This window comes from Scyliorhinus canicula, chromosome 3 (genome assembly GCF_902713615.1).
Source record: "Scyliorhinus canicula chromosome 3, sScyCan1.1, whole genome shotgun sequence".
In the NCBI taxonomy this organism is placed as follows: domain Eukaryota; kingdom Metazoa; phylum Chordata; class Chondrichthyes; order Carcharhiniformes; family Scyliorhinidae; genus Scyliorhinus; species Scyliorhinus canicula.
Window position 1 is genome coordinate 10,151,601 of NC_052148.1, and position 17,500 is coordinate 10,169,100.

Below are 17,500 nucleotides of genomic sequence, written 5' to 3' on the forward strand. Positions count from 1 at the left end.
TACCTGTCCTGGGAGTGTTTGGGAGGGAGAGGAAGCCATCACAAATGATCATCTGGATTAATGAGAATGCTGACAAACTCTTACATTTTGATCCACTGCTATCTTGCCTTTCGCTTTGTTTAAACTCAGTCTCAGCCAATCAGCATCACCCACAGTGGCGGCCATCAGCTCATCGCTCAACATCGCCCCACGGTTCCATTTCTTCACCTTGCCTGTCATGATGACGATTCCTTTCACTGCCGCAGATCACCTCCAACCGTCACCAAAACCTGAAACAGAGCACTGTTAGCACATTGCTGTCTGCAGCCAATATGTCCCAACGTCCTTCAACCTGAACCAACAAAGGAGGGAGAGACAGACTGGGAGATTGGAGATGGAGGGAGAGACACATTGCGGGATTGGAGATGGAGGGAGAGACAGACTGGGAGATTGGAGATCGAGGGAGGGACACATTGAGGGATTGGCGATGGAGGGAGAGACAGACTGGGAGATTGGAGATGGAGGGAGAGACACATTGAGGGATTGGCGATGGTGGGAGAGACAGACTGGGAGATTGGAGATGGAGGGAGGGACACATTGAGGGATTGGAGATGGAGGGAGAGACAGACTGGGAGATTGGAGATGGAGGGAGGGACACATTGAGGGATTGGAGATGGAGGGATAGACACATTGAGGGATTGGAGATGGAGGGAGAGACACATTGAGGGATTGGAGATGGAGGGAGGGACACATTGAGGGATTGGAGATGGAGGGAGGGACACACTGAGGGATTGGATATGGAGGGAGGGACACATTGAGGGTTGGAGATGGAGTGAGAGACACATTAAGGGATTTGAGATGGAGGGAGAGTCACATTGAGGGATTGGATATGGAGGGAGGGACACATTGAGGGTTGGAGATGGAGGGAGAGACACATTGAGGGATTTGAGATGGAGGGAGGGACACATTGAGGGATTGGAGATGGAGGGAGAGACACATTGAGAGATTGGAAATGGAGTGAGAGACATATTGAGGGATTGGAGATGGAGGGAGAGACAAACTGAGGGATCGGGGATGGAGGGAGGGACATATTGCGGGATTGGAGATTGAGGGAGAGACACATTGAGGGATTGGAGATGGAGGGAGAGACTCATTAAGGGATTGGGGATGGAGGGAGAGACACATTGAGGGATTGGAGATGGAGGGAGAGACACATTGAGGGACTTGAGATGGAGGGAGAGACACATTGAGGGATTGGATATGGAGGGAGGGACACATTGAGGGTTGGAGATGGAGGGAGAGACACATTGAGGGATTTGGGATGGAGGGAGAGACACATTGAGGGATTGATGATGGAGGGAGAGACACATTGAGGGATTTGAGATGGAGGGAGAGACACATTGAGAGATTGGATATGGAGGGAGGGACACATTGAGGGAATGGAGATGGTGGGAGACAGACATTGAGGGATTGGAGATGGAGGGAGAGACACATTGAGGGAGTTGAGATGGAGGGAGGGACACATTGAGGGATTGGATATGGAGGGAGGGACACATTGAGGGTTGGGTATGGAGAGAGAGATACATTGAGGGATTGGAAATGGAGGGAGAGACACATTGAGGGATTGGAAATGGAGGGAGGGACACATTGAGGGTTGGGTATGGAGGGAGAGACACATTAAGGGATTTGAGATGGAGGGAGGGACACATTGAGGGATTGGAGATGGAGGGAGAGACACATTGTGGGATTGGAGATGGAGGGAGAGACTCATTGAGGGATTGGAGATGGAGGGAGAGACACATTGCGGGATTGGAGATGGAGGGAGAGATACATTGAGGGATTGGAGATGGAGGGAGAGACACATTGAGGGATTGGAGATGGAGGGAGAGACACATTGAGGGATTGGAGATGAAGGGAGAGACACATTGAGGGATTGGAGATGGAGGGAGAGACACATTGAGGGATTGGATATGGAGGGAGGGACACATTGAGGGATTGGATATGGAGGGAGGGACACATTGAGGGTTGGAGATGGAGGGAGAGACACATTGAGGGATTGGATATGGAGGGAGGGACACATTGAGGGTTGGAGATGGAGGGAGAGATACATTGAGGGATTGGAGATGGAGGGAGAGACATAGTGAGTGATTGGAGATGGAGGGAGAGATGGACAGAGGAACTGGAGATGGAGGAAGTGTGGAACTGAAGACTGAGTGGGTTTGGACAGTACATTCCCTTCTCTGAATGCTCTTAATGAATTATTTGTTTTTGTTTAACAAGCTTTGCCCAAACCCTGTTTCTAGATGATAATTTATCCAATTTGCTGACCAGTGTCAAACTTACCTGTGCGAGTTCAAGGTCACAATCCTTTTTTTAAAAAATAATTTTTATTAAGATTTTCACAATATATAAACAACAAAACAATATTAAAAAAACAACCATGGTAAAAGCCCAAGAACAACAGCCACCCAACTACAAAAGCAACTACAAAAACAAAAAAAAAAGCAAACAACAAAAAGGAACCAGATCACACCCGTCACATCCAACAAACCCATGTACACAATTCTCCATCCCACCAAACCAAACCTCCCCTCCCAGATTTTGAGGGTAGCCGCCACCACCGGGCTTGTGGTATACCTCGTTGGAGGGAGCGGCAACGGCGCCGTTACCAGCGCCTCCAGGTTCGTGCCCACGCAGGACGCCATCTCCATCCTCTTCCATGCTGCCCCTTCCCCGTCCATCACCCACTTACGCACCATCGCTGCGTTGGCAGCCCAATAGTACCAACAGAGGTTGGGCAGCGCCAGCCCCCCCATCCCTGCCCCGCTCCAAGAACACCCTTCTAACCCTCGGAGTCCCATGCGCCCACACAAATCCCGTAATACTCCTGTTCAGTCTCCTAAAAAAGGCCTTCAGGATAAGGATTGGAAGGCACTGGAACAGGAACAAAAACCTCGGGAGCACCGTCATCTTAACGGACTACACCCTCCCCGCCAGTGACAGCGGTAACATATCCCACCTCTTAAACTCCTCCTCCATCTGCTCCACCAACCTTGTGAAGTTGAGCTTGTGCAGGGCCCCCCAACTCCCAGCCACCTGGACCCCTAGGTACCTGAAGCTCTTCCCTGCCTGCTTCAGTGGGAGCCTACCAATCCCCTCCTCCTGATCCCCCGGGTGCACCACAAACAACTTGTCTTGCCCAGCTTATACCCAGAGAAGACCCCAAATTTGCTGAGAATCCTCATCACCTCCGGCATCCCCCCCACCGGGTCCGCCACATACAGCAACAGATCGTCTGCGTAAAGCGACACTCGATGCTCCTCCCCACCCCGCACCAGGCCCCTCCAGTTCCCTGACTCCCTCACCGCCATGGCCAGGGGCTCAATTGCCAATGCAAAGAGCAAGGGGGACAGGGGACACCCCTGTCTCGTCCCCGGTACAGCCGAAAGTACTCCGACCTCCTCCTATTCGTGGCTACACTCGCCATCGGAGCCGCTTAGAGCAGCCTCACCCACCGGATAAACCCCTCCCCAAACCCAAACCTCTCCAACACCTCCCACAGATACCCCCACTCAACCCTATCAAAAGCCTTCTCTGCATCCAATGCCACCACTATCTCCGCCTCCCCTTCCACAGCCGGCATCATAATGACGTTGAGGAGCCTTCGTACGTTTGTATTCAGCTGCCTTCCCTTCACAAACCCTGTCTGGTCGCTCGTGAATGACCCCCGGCACACAATCCTCTATTCTTGTGGCTAAGATCTTCGCCAACAGCTTGGCGTCTACATTTAGCAGCGAGATCGGCCTACATGACCCACACTGCAGGGGGTCCTTGTCCCGCTTAAGGATCAAGGAAATCAGCGCCCGTGACATAGTTGGGGACAAAGCCCCCCCCCCTCCCTTGCCTCGTTAAAGGTCCGGACCAACAGGGGGCCCAACAGGTCCGCATACCTTTTCCGGAAACCCATCCGGCCCCGGCGCCTTCCCCGACTGCATGCTCCCTATCCCTTTAACCAGCTCCTCCAGCTCAATCGGCGCCCCCAGTCTCTCCACCTGCCCCTCCTCCACCGTCGGAAATCGCAGCCTGTTCAAGAAGCGCCCCATTCCCCCCCACCTCCACCAGGGGTTCAGACCGGTACAGTTCCCCATAAAAGTCCCTAAAGACCACATTAACGTCTACCCCCCTCCGCACCACCTTCCTAGCTCTATCCATCACTCCCCCAATCTCCCTGGCCGCGTCTCGCTTCCGGAGCTGGTGTGCCAGCATCCTGCTCGCCTTCTCCCCATATTCATACACCACCCCCTGTGCTTTCCTCCACTGAGCTTCCGCCTTTCTGGTAGTCAATAGGTCGAACCTGGGCTGAAGGCTATGCCTCTCCCCCAGCAATCCCTCCTCTGGGGCCTCCGCGTACCTCCTATCCACCCTCACCATCTCCCCTATAAATCTCTCCCTCTCCCTCTGCTCCCCCCTCTCCCTATGGGTTCGGATGGAAATCAATTCCCCCCTCATCACCACCTTCAATGCCTCCCAGACCGTCCCCACTCGGACCTCCCCATTGTCATTGGCCTCAAGGTACCTCTCGATACACCCCCGAACCCTCTCGGCCATCTCCTCATCTGTCAACAGCCCCACCTCCAAGTGCCAGAGCGGACGTTGGTCCCTCTCCTCCCCCAGCCCGAGGTCCACCCAGTGCGGGGCATGATCTGAAATGGCAATGGCGGAGTATTCCACATCCTCCACCCTCGAAACTAGCCCCCTGCTCAGAACAAAAAATATCAATCCTCGAGTAGGCCTTATGTACGTGGGAGAAAAACGAGTATTCCCTGGCCCTTGGCCTCGCAAACCTCCAGGGATCCATCCCTCCCATCTGATCCATAAATCCCCTCAACACCTTAGCCGCCGCCGGCCTCCTACCCGTCTGGGACTTGGATCGATCCAATGGGGGATCCAGTACCATGTTGAAGTCCCCCCCATGATCAGGCCCCCCACCTCCAGGTCCGGAATGCGGCCCAACATGTGCCGCATAAACCTCGCATCGTCCCAATTTGGGGCGTAAACATTCACCAACACCCCCCGCTCCCCCTGCAGCTTACCACTCACCATCACATACCTCCCGCCACTGTCAGCCACCACCCTCAATGCCTCAAACGACACCTTCTTCCCCACCAGGATCGCCACCCCCGATTCTTCTCATCCAGCCCTGAGTGGAATACTTGGCCCACCCATCCCTTCCTCAGCCGAACCTGGTCCGCCACTCTCAGGTGTGTCTCCTGGAGCATGGCCACATCCGCCTTCAGCCCCTTCAGGTGCGCAAACACCCGGGCCCGTTTGACCGGCCCGTTCAGCCCCCTCACATTCCAGGTTATCAGCCGGATCCGAGGGTTTCCTGACCCCCTCCCCTGCCGATTAGCCATAACCCATCCCCACCCCACCAGTGGCCAGCGTCCCCCGCTCGGCCTGTTCCCCACGGCGGCAACTCCCCCCCCCCAGCACCCCCTGCGTCCTCCAGCTCCTTCCTGGCCATTTCAGCAGCAACCCGGTACACCCCCCCCCCCCCCCAGGCTAGGACCCCTCCTAGCCGCGCCCCTCCCTCCATAGCACTCCCGTGAGCCAGCTAACTTCCGCTGACCCCGGCGACCCCCGGCATATCTCCGACTCCTCCCCACGTGGGACTACTCCTCCTCCTTCGTGCCCATCAGCAGGCCCTCCTCCCCCCGCCTGCTCTTGCGTGGGAAAATAACAGCCAGCAATGGCCCGCGCTTCTCAGCCCCGACCCCGCCCCCATCATCCCACAGTGCGGGAAACCAGAGAAAGGCCCGCGCTTTCACCCTGCCCAACCCCGCCTCCTCTAGGGCAACTCCCATTGCCAGTCCCCCCCACCAGCTCCCCGCACTCCCAGTTTACCTCCCTGCCCGAACCCGTCCACCAGACCCATACAAAAAGACATATCGACATCGCCCCACCCACCCTAAAGCCAACACACATCTTGCATTAAACAGAGAATCCCCCCCACCAGAGCCAAATTAAACACAATTACATTATCATACAAAAACCCCCATCTTTGACCCTCAGTTTGAGTCCAGTTTCTCGGCCTGCACAAAGGCCCACGCCTCCTCTGGGGACTCAAAATAATGGTGCCGGTCCTTGTAGGTGACCCACAGACGCGCCGGCTGCAACATGCCGAACTTCACGCTTCGTCTGTGGAGCACCGCCTTCGTCCGGTTGAACCCGGCCCTCCGCTTAGCCACCTCCGCACTCCAGTCCTGGAAGATCCGCACCTCCGTGTTCTCCCACTTGCTGCTCCGCTCCTTCTTGGCCCACCGGAGCACGCACTCACGATCAACGAACCGGTGAAACCGCACAAACACCGCCCGCGGCGGCTCGTTCGGCTTGGGCCTCCTAGCCAGAATTCTGTGGGCCCCCTCCAACTCCAGGGGCCCCTGGAAGGACCCAGCCCCCACCAGCGAGTTTAACATAATCACCACATAGGCCGCTAGGTCCGACCCCTCCAGCCCCTCCGTGAGGCCCAGGATCCGCAAATTCTTCCGCCTCGACCGGTTGTCCAGCTCCTCGAACCGCTCCTGCCACTTTTTATGGAGCGCCTCGTGCATCTCCACCTTCCCTGTGACGGCCACGGCCTCATCCTCCCTTGCAGAGGCCTGCTGCTGCAGCTCCCGGATCGCGGCCCCCTGGGCTGTCTGAGTCTCCATCAGCTCTCTGGTAGTAGCCTTCAGCGACTCCAGCAGCCCCACCTTAAGCTCCTGGAAGCAGCGCAGCAGAGTCTCCTGCTGCTCCTGCACCCACTGCCTCAGCTCCTCGAGGGCTCCGCCGGCCGCCATTTTGTTTCTCTTCCCCCGCTTTTCCAGGGGTGCTTCTACTGTTGCTCCTCTCACCCCACCCCTGGTCCGGACCATAAGACCTTAGGGATCTACTCCAGACCCCTTCCCATGTCGGGATTCGTCGTCGAAGTTCCGTTGGGGGCCCTGAAAAGAGCCCCAAAGTCCATTTTTAGCGGGAGCTGCCGAACGTGCGGCTTAGCTCCGCATAGCCGCAACCGGAAGTCCAAGGTCACAATCCTGAAATACTCCTGCAATGCTGCAATCACCAGGCTACTGCCAAAAACAACATTCTGGGAAATTCAGCACCTCACATAGGCAAATGTGTATTAATTGAGAAACATGCATAGAAACAAACATTTGGCCCTTCCAGCCTGCTCCGCCATTCATTATGATCATGGCTGATCATCAAGTTCAATACCCTTGGGGGGGGGGGGGGGGGGGTCATGTGGCGCAGTGGTTAGCACTGGGACTGCGGCACTGAGGACCTGGGTTTGAATCCTGGCCTTGGGTCACTGTCCGTGCGGAGTTTGCACATTCTCCCCATGTCTGCGTGGGTTTCACCCCCACAATCCAAAGATGTGCAGGTTAGGTGGATTGGCCACGCTAAGTTGCCCCTTAGTTGGAAAAAGATAAATAAATAAATAATTGGGACCTCTAAATTTAATTTTTTTTAAATTAAGTTCCCTGATCCTGTCTTCCACCCATAGCCCTTGAACCCTTTCACCCCAAGAGCTATCTCTAATTCCTTTCTATAATTACACAATGTTTTCACCTCAACTACTTTCTGTGGTAGCGAATTCCACAGATTCACCATCTCTGGGTGAAGAGATTGCTCCTCACCTCAGTTCTCAAACTCTATGACCCCTTGATCTGGACTCCCCCACCATCGGGAACATTCTTTCTGAATCTACCCTGTCTAATCCTGTTATAAGTTTCTATGCGATCCCCTCTCACTCTTCTAAACTCCAATGAATATAATCCTAACCGATTTAGTCTCTCCTCATGTGACAGTCCCTCCATCCCAGGAATCAGCTTGGTAAACCTTCACCGCACTCCCTCCTTAGCAAGAACATCCTTCCTCAGATAAGGACACCAAAACTGCACACAATACTCCACAATAACCAATGCCCTGTACAATTGCAGTAAAACGTCTCTATTCATGTACTCAAATACTCTCGCTATGAAGGCCAACATACCATTTGCCTTCTTTACTGCCTGTTGTACCTGCGCACTTACTTTCAGCAACTGAAGCACGAGGACACCAAGATCTCGCTGAGTATCCGCCTCTCTCAATTTACACCCATTCAAATAATATTGAATTATTTCAATATTATTGAATAATATCGGCCTTCCTGTTTTTGCTGCCGAAGTGGATAATCTCACATTTATCCACATTATTCTGCATCTGCCATGCATGTGCCGACTCACTCAGCCTGTCCAAATCCCACTGAAGCATCTCTGCATCCTCCTCACAGCTCACCCTCCCACCCAACTGTGTATCATCTGCAAATCTGGAGATATTTCATTTAGTTCCCTCGTCCAAATCGTTAATATGCAGTGTGAACAGTTGGGGTCCCAGCACAGATCGCTGTGATACCCCACTAGTCACAGCCTGCCAATCAAAAAAAAACTCGTTTATTCCAATTTCTTTCTTCCAGTCTGCTAACCAGTTTTCTATCCATCTCAAGACACTACCCATAATCCCAAGTGCTTTGACTTTACATAATAATCTGCTAGTGAGACCTTGTCGAAAGATTTCTGAAAGTCTAAATAAACCACATCCACCGGTTCTCCCGGGTCAACTCTGCTAGTTACATCGTCAAAGAATTCCAACAGATTTGTCTAGCATTATTTCCGCTTCATAAATCCATGCTGAGTCTGACTGATTATACCACTGCTTTCCAAATGCTGTGCTATGAAAAGGCAGCATCGATTTGTTAAAGGCAAATTGTGTTTCACTGACTGGCCTGGATTATTTGATGAGGTAACAGAGAGGGTTGCTGAGGGTGAAGCAGTTGACGTGGCATAAACAGACTTCCAACGGACCAATCCGTTTGGAGGTTGCACGTAACCTGGGATTATTGTGACCTATGAGGGCAGTGATAGACCTCACGTGAACGTGATGGAATGGGCAGATGTGCGACAAATCAACCTAATGCAGAGAAGTGTGAAGTGAAACACTTTTAGAGGGAACATGGAGAGGCAATAAAGGAGAAAGCGTATCATTCTGAAGGAGATGCTGGAACACAGAGACTTGGTAGTATATGTGCACACATTGTTGAAGGTGGCAGGATGGGCTTAGAGGCACCTTTAACAAAGCAGAATGTATCCTGGGCTTTATAAATAGGGGCATAAAGTATAAAAGCAAGGAGGTTTTGATCAACCCGTAGAAAACATTTTTTTGCCCTCAGCTGAAGCCTTGTGTCCAGTGGCATAGACATAGAACATACAGTTCAAAAGGAGGCCATTCGGCCCATCGAGTCTGAACCGACCCACTTAAGCCCTCACTTCCAACCTATCCTGTAACCCAATAACCCTTCCTAACCTTTTTGGTCACTGAGGGCAATTCATCATGGCTAATCCACCTAACCTGCACATCTTTGGATTGTGGGAGGAAACCGGAAACTCCGGGTTTCCTCCGGAGCATCCGGAGGAAACCCACGCAGACACGGGGAGGACGTGCAGACTCCGCAGAGACAGTGACCCAGCGGGGAATCAAACCATGGGACCTGGCGCTGTGAAGCCACAGTGCTATCCACTTGTGCTACCCTGCTGCCCAGTTCTGGGTATCACACTTTAGGAAGGATGTGGGGGCATTAGAGCCAGTGTTGAAAAGATTCACCAGAACGGCTCCAGGGATGAAGAATTTCAGTGACGAAGACAGATTGGAGGAGTTGGGACTGTTCTGGGTTAAGAGGAGGTTTTATAGAGGGTATTAAGGTGGAGGGATTCTGGATGGAGTAGATAGGAAGAGAACTAGAAAGCACCAATTTAAGATCATTGTCAAAATTATCCTACGTCAGACTACAGCTCCGCCTTCAACACCATAATCCCACCCAAACTCATATCCAAACTCCAAAACCTAGGACTGAATGGAAGGTTGTGACTCGTGGTGTTCCACTGGTATCTGTGCTGGGGCCTCTGTTGTTTGTAGTGTTCACAAACAATTTGGAGGAAAATGTAGCCGGTCTGATTAGTAAGTTCGCGGATGACACCAAGGTTGGTGGAGTGGCAGATAGTGTTGAGGATTGTCAGAGGATACAGCAGGACATGGATAGGTTCAAGACTTGGGGAGAGAAATAGAAAATTGAGTTTAATCCGGACAAATGTGAGGTAATTAATTTTGATCGGTCTAACATAGAGGAGAAATATACAGTAAATGGCAAAACTCTGAGGAATAAAGAAAGTTCAGGTTCCACTGGGAAATAGGGCCTGGTCTTGCACTCTAAAATTTTGGTGTGTCCTCTGGACGTACGTAAATTTTGGTTGGCCAGGCCTGTATTTGCCAAGTTCTTCTCAAAATACCTTCTGATGTCTCCGGAGGACATTTGGGCCGGTAACTGACAGGTGCGGTAGATGTTTCCAAAATCCGTATAGCCTCCCCCGTATATGTCACAAGCCTGGTTGCCGTGTGTTGCAATCTCAGATGCTGGACTCCTCCCTGTCGGTGACGACAAGTTTGTTCTCCCATTACTGAGGCGGAGACTGATGCATCAACCTCCATTTTGAGCGGACGGCCGTTAACCACCAAGACGATCGTGATGGGAGCCATCTTGATATTGGTTAACCTGTATGCATCTGATCCTTCTTCTGAATTACTCTGTACGCTGCACTGGAGCTGGGATTTTCTTTTTAGCTTGGGCAGGTCGTGTTTAGCCTCACACTTGCTTCTGATACGTCCCTTCCTGCCGCAGGCATAACATACAGCTTCCCTAAACCTACTCTTCTTCCGGGACTGGGCTCCCACATCAATAGCATTCTTCACCGTTCTTGCTTTGTAGACTGAATCTCCAATACCTCTGCACTCTCTCTGATTCTGTACTTCTTTGTCTGTTAAATTCTGCGCCCACATCCCTAGCACTACTGCCAATAGCAGCTCCTCTCCAAACTTGGTGGACCCCGCCGCTTTGCACACTTCCATCACACCCTTTTCCAGAACTTTCCAAAGCACAGGCAATTTCAAACCCGTTTTTTTTAGAGTTATTTCTGTTTCTGCAGACAGTTTCTTCTGCATGGCAGTATTATTCGCCCCACAAACTAGTCGGTCTCTCAGCGACTCATTAAGGCACATAGGAACAGGAGTGGGTCCTTGCCGCCATTTAATGAGATTATAGCTAATCTGTGACCTAATGTTCACTAATGTCCTTTCGGGAATGAAATCTTCTCTCCTGACCCGGTCTGGCCTACATGCAACTCTAGACCCACAGCAATGTGGTTGATTCTAAAACACCTTCTGAAATGGCCCAGCAAGACACTCGGTTGTATTCAACCACTATGAAAACACAAAAATGGAATGAAACCCGACGGACCATCTGGCATTGAACCAGCCCCTGGAAACGACAACGGCAAACCCAGCCATGCCGACCCTGCGAAGTCCTCCTTTCTATCACCTGGAGTGCCAGAGTTGGGAGAGTTGTCTCAGACTAGTAAAGCAACAGCCTGAAATAGTCATACTCATAGAATCATACCTTACAGACAATGCCCCAGAGACCACTATCATCGTTCCTGGCTATGCCCTATCTCACTGGCAGGACAGAACCAGCAGAGGTGGCAGCACAGTGGTATACAGTCGGGAGGGTGTTGCCCTGGGAATATCGACTCTGGACCCCATGAAGTCTCATGGCTTCAGGTTAAACATGGACAAGGAAACCTGCTGATTACGAACCATTCACTTGATGAATCAGTGCATCAATCCATGTTGAACACCCATAGTGTCCAAAACGTGAGGTGGGGTTACTGGGTTACAGGGATCGGGTGGAGGCGTGGGCTTAGGTAGGGTGCTCTTTCCAAGAGCCGGTGCAGACTCGATGGGCCGAATGGCCTCCTTCTGCACTGTAAATTCTATGAAAACTATGAAAACATGAGAGAGGGAAGGTCTCCTCAATGTGAAGGCAAGGCGTTGGACTGTGCGGTCGTCACTTCTACCGTGACTGTCATGGGCAGATGCATCTGTAGCAGGCAGGTTGTTGAGGATGAAGTCAAGCTTGTTTTTCCCTCTTGTTGCATCCCTCACTACCTGCTCCACTCAGTCTGTGGTGGTACTACCGAGCCATTCTTGGTGATGGACATTGAAGCCCCCCACCCAGAGCATATTCTGCGCCCTTGCCACCCTCAGTGCTTCCTTCAGGGTGGCACGGTAGCACAGTGGTTAGCACCGTTGCTTCACAGCTCCAGGGTCTCAGGTTCGATTCCCGGCTTGGGTCACTGTCTGTGCAGAGTCTGCACATCCTCCCCCTGTCTGCGTGGGTTTCCTCCGGGTGCTCCGGTTTCCTCCCACAGTTCAAAGATGTGCAGGTTAGGTGGATTGTTCATGCTAAATTGCCCCTAATATCCAAAAAAGGTTAGGTGGAGTTACGGGGGCAGGGTGGAGATGTGCCCATAGGTAGGGTGCTCTTTCCAAGGGCTGGTATGGACTCTATGGGCGAATGGCCTCCTTCTGCACTGTAAATTCTGTGATTCTATGAGTCTCCCAAAGTCCCAGAAAGATGTTGTTGGCATCGGGTTGTAACTAAGTTGTGAAGTGTCTGTTTATTTCTAGGGTGGGAGTCAGTTGGGATCAAAGATAACTGATTAGCATTTATACCTGTATTCAATGTTCATGTCCCCATGGGGAAGAGGGCAGAGGAAGCCATTTTTGAGATCAGATTACAAATCAGAGAATATCACAGACGGACAGCAGTTGGATTGATGCAGTTGGCAGCTATGTGAGAGGCAGACAGAAGGAGGTAGAAGCAGCCAATCCTGCACTTGAAGCAGAGAAAATGTGGACTCAATTGTTCACCATGCACAGCACGTAGGCACCCAGATTGAAGAGGCCAAGTACATGAGGATTTAAAGGCAGCTGGAATATTCACCTAGCTTGGGCTCGAGGAAGGATCCTCCAGTGCACCCTCGCAATGAAAGTCAGTTCCGGGAACAGAAATTACCTGACTGGGGAAGTGAAAAAGAAGTGAGCCATTGAAAGCTGAGAATAATTTGGATTGGTTCCTGAAGGATAAGTTGTCCACTTAAGGGACATTTAACCACAGCAGGAGATTTTTGGTTGTCTTTAAAGTTGAATGGGAATCACTTATCGGTAGTTTGAAGTATTAATTGCCTACAAAAATAACTGATTGTTTAGTCAATGCATTTTAGTCATTAGTTACAGTAAAAGGCTTGCTATCTAGTTCACTTATGCTTGCTAGAAGTTGCATATATCCATACACATGGATCTTTACTCTGCTAGCAAAGGGGATTTATCCAGGAATTGTCCCTCTTTAATTAAACAGAAACCATGGGGACAATTTTCTCTCCAGTGCGTTCTCCATGAGAATGCCTCAACCAATTTGGGCAGCACGGTAGCATTGTGGTTAGCACAATTGCTTCACAGCTCCAGGGTCCCAGGTTCAATTCCTGGCTTGGGTCACTGTCTGCGCGGAGTCTGCACGTTCTCCCGTGTGTGCGTGGGTTTCCTCCGGGTGCTCCAGTTTCTTCCCACAGTCCAAAGATGTGCAGGTTAGGTGGATTGGCCATCCTAAATTGCCCTTAGTGTCCAAAATTGCCCTTAGTGTTGGGTGGGGTTACTGGGTTATGGGGATAGGGTGGAGGTGTGGGCTTGGGTAGGGTGCTCTTTCCAAGAGCTGGTGCAGACTCGATGGGCCGAATGGCCTCCTTCTGCACTGTAAATTCTATGAAATCAGAGATGACTTTCCAACCAATCAGCACACTTTTCAGTCTAATTTATTGCTCCCTTTAAACTTTGACATTCTTACATCTGTCTTGGTGAGTGCAAGGTGAAAAACTTCGACAACATATCTGTTCTCTTTCAAAATTATCCATCTCCAGGGCGGTTCTGTAACCTGCATCTCTCTACCTCCGTTGCTCCCTCTTTCCCAATGTTTTCTCTCTCCCTCTTTCCCAATGTTTTCTCTCTCCCTCTTTCCCAATGTTTTCTCTCCCTCACCCTGTTGCCCCCTCCCTCAATCTGTTAACCCCTCACTCACTCTGTTCCCCTCCCCCTTCACTCTGAAGCCCTTTTGATTTCACTCAGTTGCCCCCTCTCTCCCTCTGTTGCACCCCCCTCTCCCCACCCCCTTACATTGAGCCGATTTTAATTGTTGGACTTGCCTTGCCGCGCGGCTGCCGATCCCTTTAAATGGCTATGGTGTCACCATGGAAACAGTAAATAGCAACAGTGGGAGACAGAAATCACAACCGAGATCAGAACAGGAGAGAGAGAGAGGTACAGAGAGAGAGAGAGAGATAGACAGAGAGAGGTGAACAGAGATAGAGAGAGAGAGATAGACAGAGAGAGGTGAACAGAGAGAGAGAGCTGGTCAGAGAGAGACATGGACAGAGAGAGAGGTGGACAGAGAGAGAGAGATAGATAGAGAGAGGTGAACAGAAATAGAGAGCTGGACAGAGAGAGACATAGACAAAGAGAGAGTTTGACAGAGAGAGAGAGATGGACAGAGAGAGAGAGATGGACAGAGAGAGAGAGAGATAGATAGAGAGAGAGGTGGACAGAGAGAGAGAGAGATAGACGGAGAGAGAGGTGGACAGAGAGAGAGAGAGAGAGATCGACAGAGAGAGGTGAACAGAGAGAAAGAGATAGACAGAGAGAGGTGAACAGAAATAGAGAGCTGGACAGAGTGAGACATGGACAGAGAGAGAGAGATGGACAGAGAGAGAGATGAACAGAAAGAAAGAGAGAGAGAGAAAGAGATAGACAGAGAGTGGTGAGTAGAGAGAGAGAGCTGGACAGAGAGAGAGAGATAGTGAGACATGGACAGAGAGAGAGGTGAACAGGGAAGGAGAGGTGAACAGAGAGAGAGAGCTGGACAGGGAGAGACATGGACAGAGAGACAGATGGACAGAGAGAGAGATGGACCGAGAGAAAGAGATAGACAGAGAGAGGTGAACAGAAAGAGAGCTGGACAGAGAGAGATAAACAGAGAGAGAGCTGGACAGAGAGAGAGATAGACAGAGAGAGAGATGGACAGAGAGAGATAGAGAGAGGTGACCAGAGAGAGAGAGCTGGACAGAGAGAGAGAGAGAACAGGGAGAGTCATGGATAGAGAGAGAGATGGACAGAGAGAGAGATAGACAGAGAGAAGTGAACAGAGAGAGAGAAATGGACAGAGAGAGAGAGATGAACACAGAGAGAGAGTTGGACAGAGAGAGAGGTGGACAGAGAGATGGACAGAGAGAGAGATGGACAGAGAGAGATGGACAGAGAGAGAGATGGACAGAGAGAGAGATGGACAGAGAGAGAGAGATAGACAGAGAGAGGTGAAAAGAAAGAGAGCTGGACAGAGAGAGATAGACAGAGAGAGAGCTGGACAGAGAGAGAGAGAGAGATAGACAGAGAGAGATGGACAGAGAGAGAGAGAGAGGTGAACAGAGAGAGAGAACTGGACAGAGAGAGAGAGATAGAGAGTGAGACATGGACAGAGAGAGAGGTGAACAGGGAGGGAGGGGTGAACAGAGAGAGAGAGAGAACAGGGAGAGACATGGATAGAGAGAGAGATGGACAGAGAGAGATAGACAGAGAGAAGTGAACAGAGAGAGAGAAATGGACAGAGAGAGAGAGATGAACACAGAGAGAGAGTTGGACAGAGAGAGAGCTGGACAGAGAGAGAGACGGACAGAGAGAGAGAGATGGGCAAAGAGAGAGAGATGGACAGAGAGAGAGAGATGGACAGAGAGAGATGGACAGAGAGAGAGAGAGGTGAACAGAGAGAGAGAGAGAGAACAGAAATAGAGCTGGACAGAGAGAGAGGTGGACAGAGAGAGAGAGAGCTAGACAGTGAGAAGTGAACAGAGAGTGAGAAATGGACAGAGAGAGAGAGATGAACACAGAGAGAGAGTTAGACAGAGAGAGGTGAACAGAAAGAGAGCTGGACAGAGAGAGAGGTGGACAAAGAGAGAGAGAGAGAGAGATGGGCAGAGAGAGAGAGATGGACAGAGAGAGAGAGAGAGAGATGGACACAGAGAGAGAGATGGACAGAGAGAGAGGGATGGACAGAGAGAGAGAGTTGGACAGAGAGAGATGGACAGAGAGAGAGAGAGAGAGAGATAGACAGGGAGAGAGAGAGAGAGATGGACAGAGAGAGAGAGATGGACAGAGAGAGAGAGATGGACAGAGAGAGAGATGGACAGAGAGAGATGGACAGAGAGAGGGATGGACAGAGAGAGATGGTCAGAGAGAGAGATGGACAGAGAGAGAGAGATGGACAGAGAGAGAGATGAACAGAGAGAGACGGACAGAGAAAGGGAGAGACAGAGAGAAAGATGAACAGAGAGAGATGGACAGAGAGAGAGAGATGGACAGAGAGAGAGATGGACAGAGAGAGATGGACAGAGAGAGTGAGATGGACAGAGAGAGAGAGAGATGAACAGAGAGAGAGAGAGATGGACAGAGAGAGAGAGATGGACAGAGAGATATGGACAGAGAGTGATGGACAGAGCGAGAGAAATGGACAGAGAGAGAGATGAACAGAGAGAGACGGACAGAGAAAGAGAGAGACAGAGAGAGAGATGAACAGAGAGAGAGAGGTGGACAGAGAGAGAGAGAGATGGACAGAGAGAGAGAGATGTGGACAGCGAGATGAACAGAGAGAGAGAGGTGGACAGAGAGAGAGAGATGAACAGAGAGAGAGAGGTGGACAGAGAGAGAGAGAGGTGGACAGAGAGAGAGAGAGAGATGGACACAGAGAGAGATGGATAGAGAGAGAGAGATGGGACAGAGAGAGATGGACAGAGAGAGAGAGATGGACAGAGAGAGATGGACAGAGAGAGAGAGATGGACAGAGAGAGAGAGAGAGATGGACAGAGAGAGAGATGGACAGAGAGAGAGAGATGGACAGAGAGAGAGATGGACAGAGAGCGAGAGATGGACAGAGAGAGAGAGATGGACAGAGAGAGAGAGAGAGAGGTGGACAGAGAGAGAGAGCTGGACAGGGAGAGACATGGACAGAGAGAGAGATGGACAGAGAGAGAGAGATAGACAGAGAGAGGTGAACAGAAATAGAGCTGGACAGAGAGAGATGTGGACGGAGAGAGAGAGTTGGACAGAGAGAGAGAGATGGACAGAGAGAGAGATGGACAGAGAGAGATGGAAGGAGAGAGAGACATGGATAGAGAGAGAGAGGTGGACAGAGAGAGAGATGGACAGAGAGAGAGATGGACAGAGAGAGAGAGATGGACAGAGAGAGAGAGAGAGAGATGGGCAGAGAGAGAGAGAGGTGGACAGAGAGAGAGATGGACAGAGAGAGAGAGTTAGACAGAGAGAGGTGAACAGAAAGAGAGCTGGACAGAGAGAGAGGTGGACAAAGAGAGAGAGAGAGAGATGGGCAGAGAGAGAGAGATGGACAGAGAGAGAGAGAGAGAGATGGACACAGAGAGAGAGATGGACAGAGAGAGAGGGATGGACAGAGAGAGAGAGTTGGACAGAGAGAGATGGACAGAGAGAGAGAGAGAGA

General features: G+C 51.1%; 1 protein-coding gene across 1 annotated transcript in view; it reads right to left on the reverse strand.

Moving 5' to 3' along the window:
- The window catches only part of ankrd53 (ankyrin repeat domain 53), a 62,248-nt gene that overhangs the window by 42,665 nt on the left and 2,083 nt on the right, over window positions 1–17,500 (reverse strand). Inside the window, exon 2 of the mRNA XM_038793002.1 lies at window positions 85–269. Coding sequence (XP_038648930.1) covers window positions 85–219 — 135 coding nt within the window. The 5' untranslated portion in view covers window positions 220–269. The remainder of the gene's footprint in view (window positions 1–84; window positions 270–17,500) is intronic.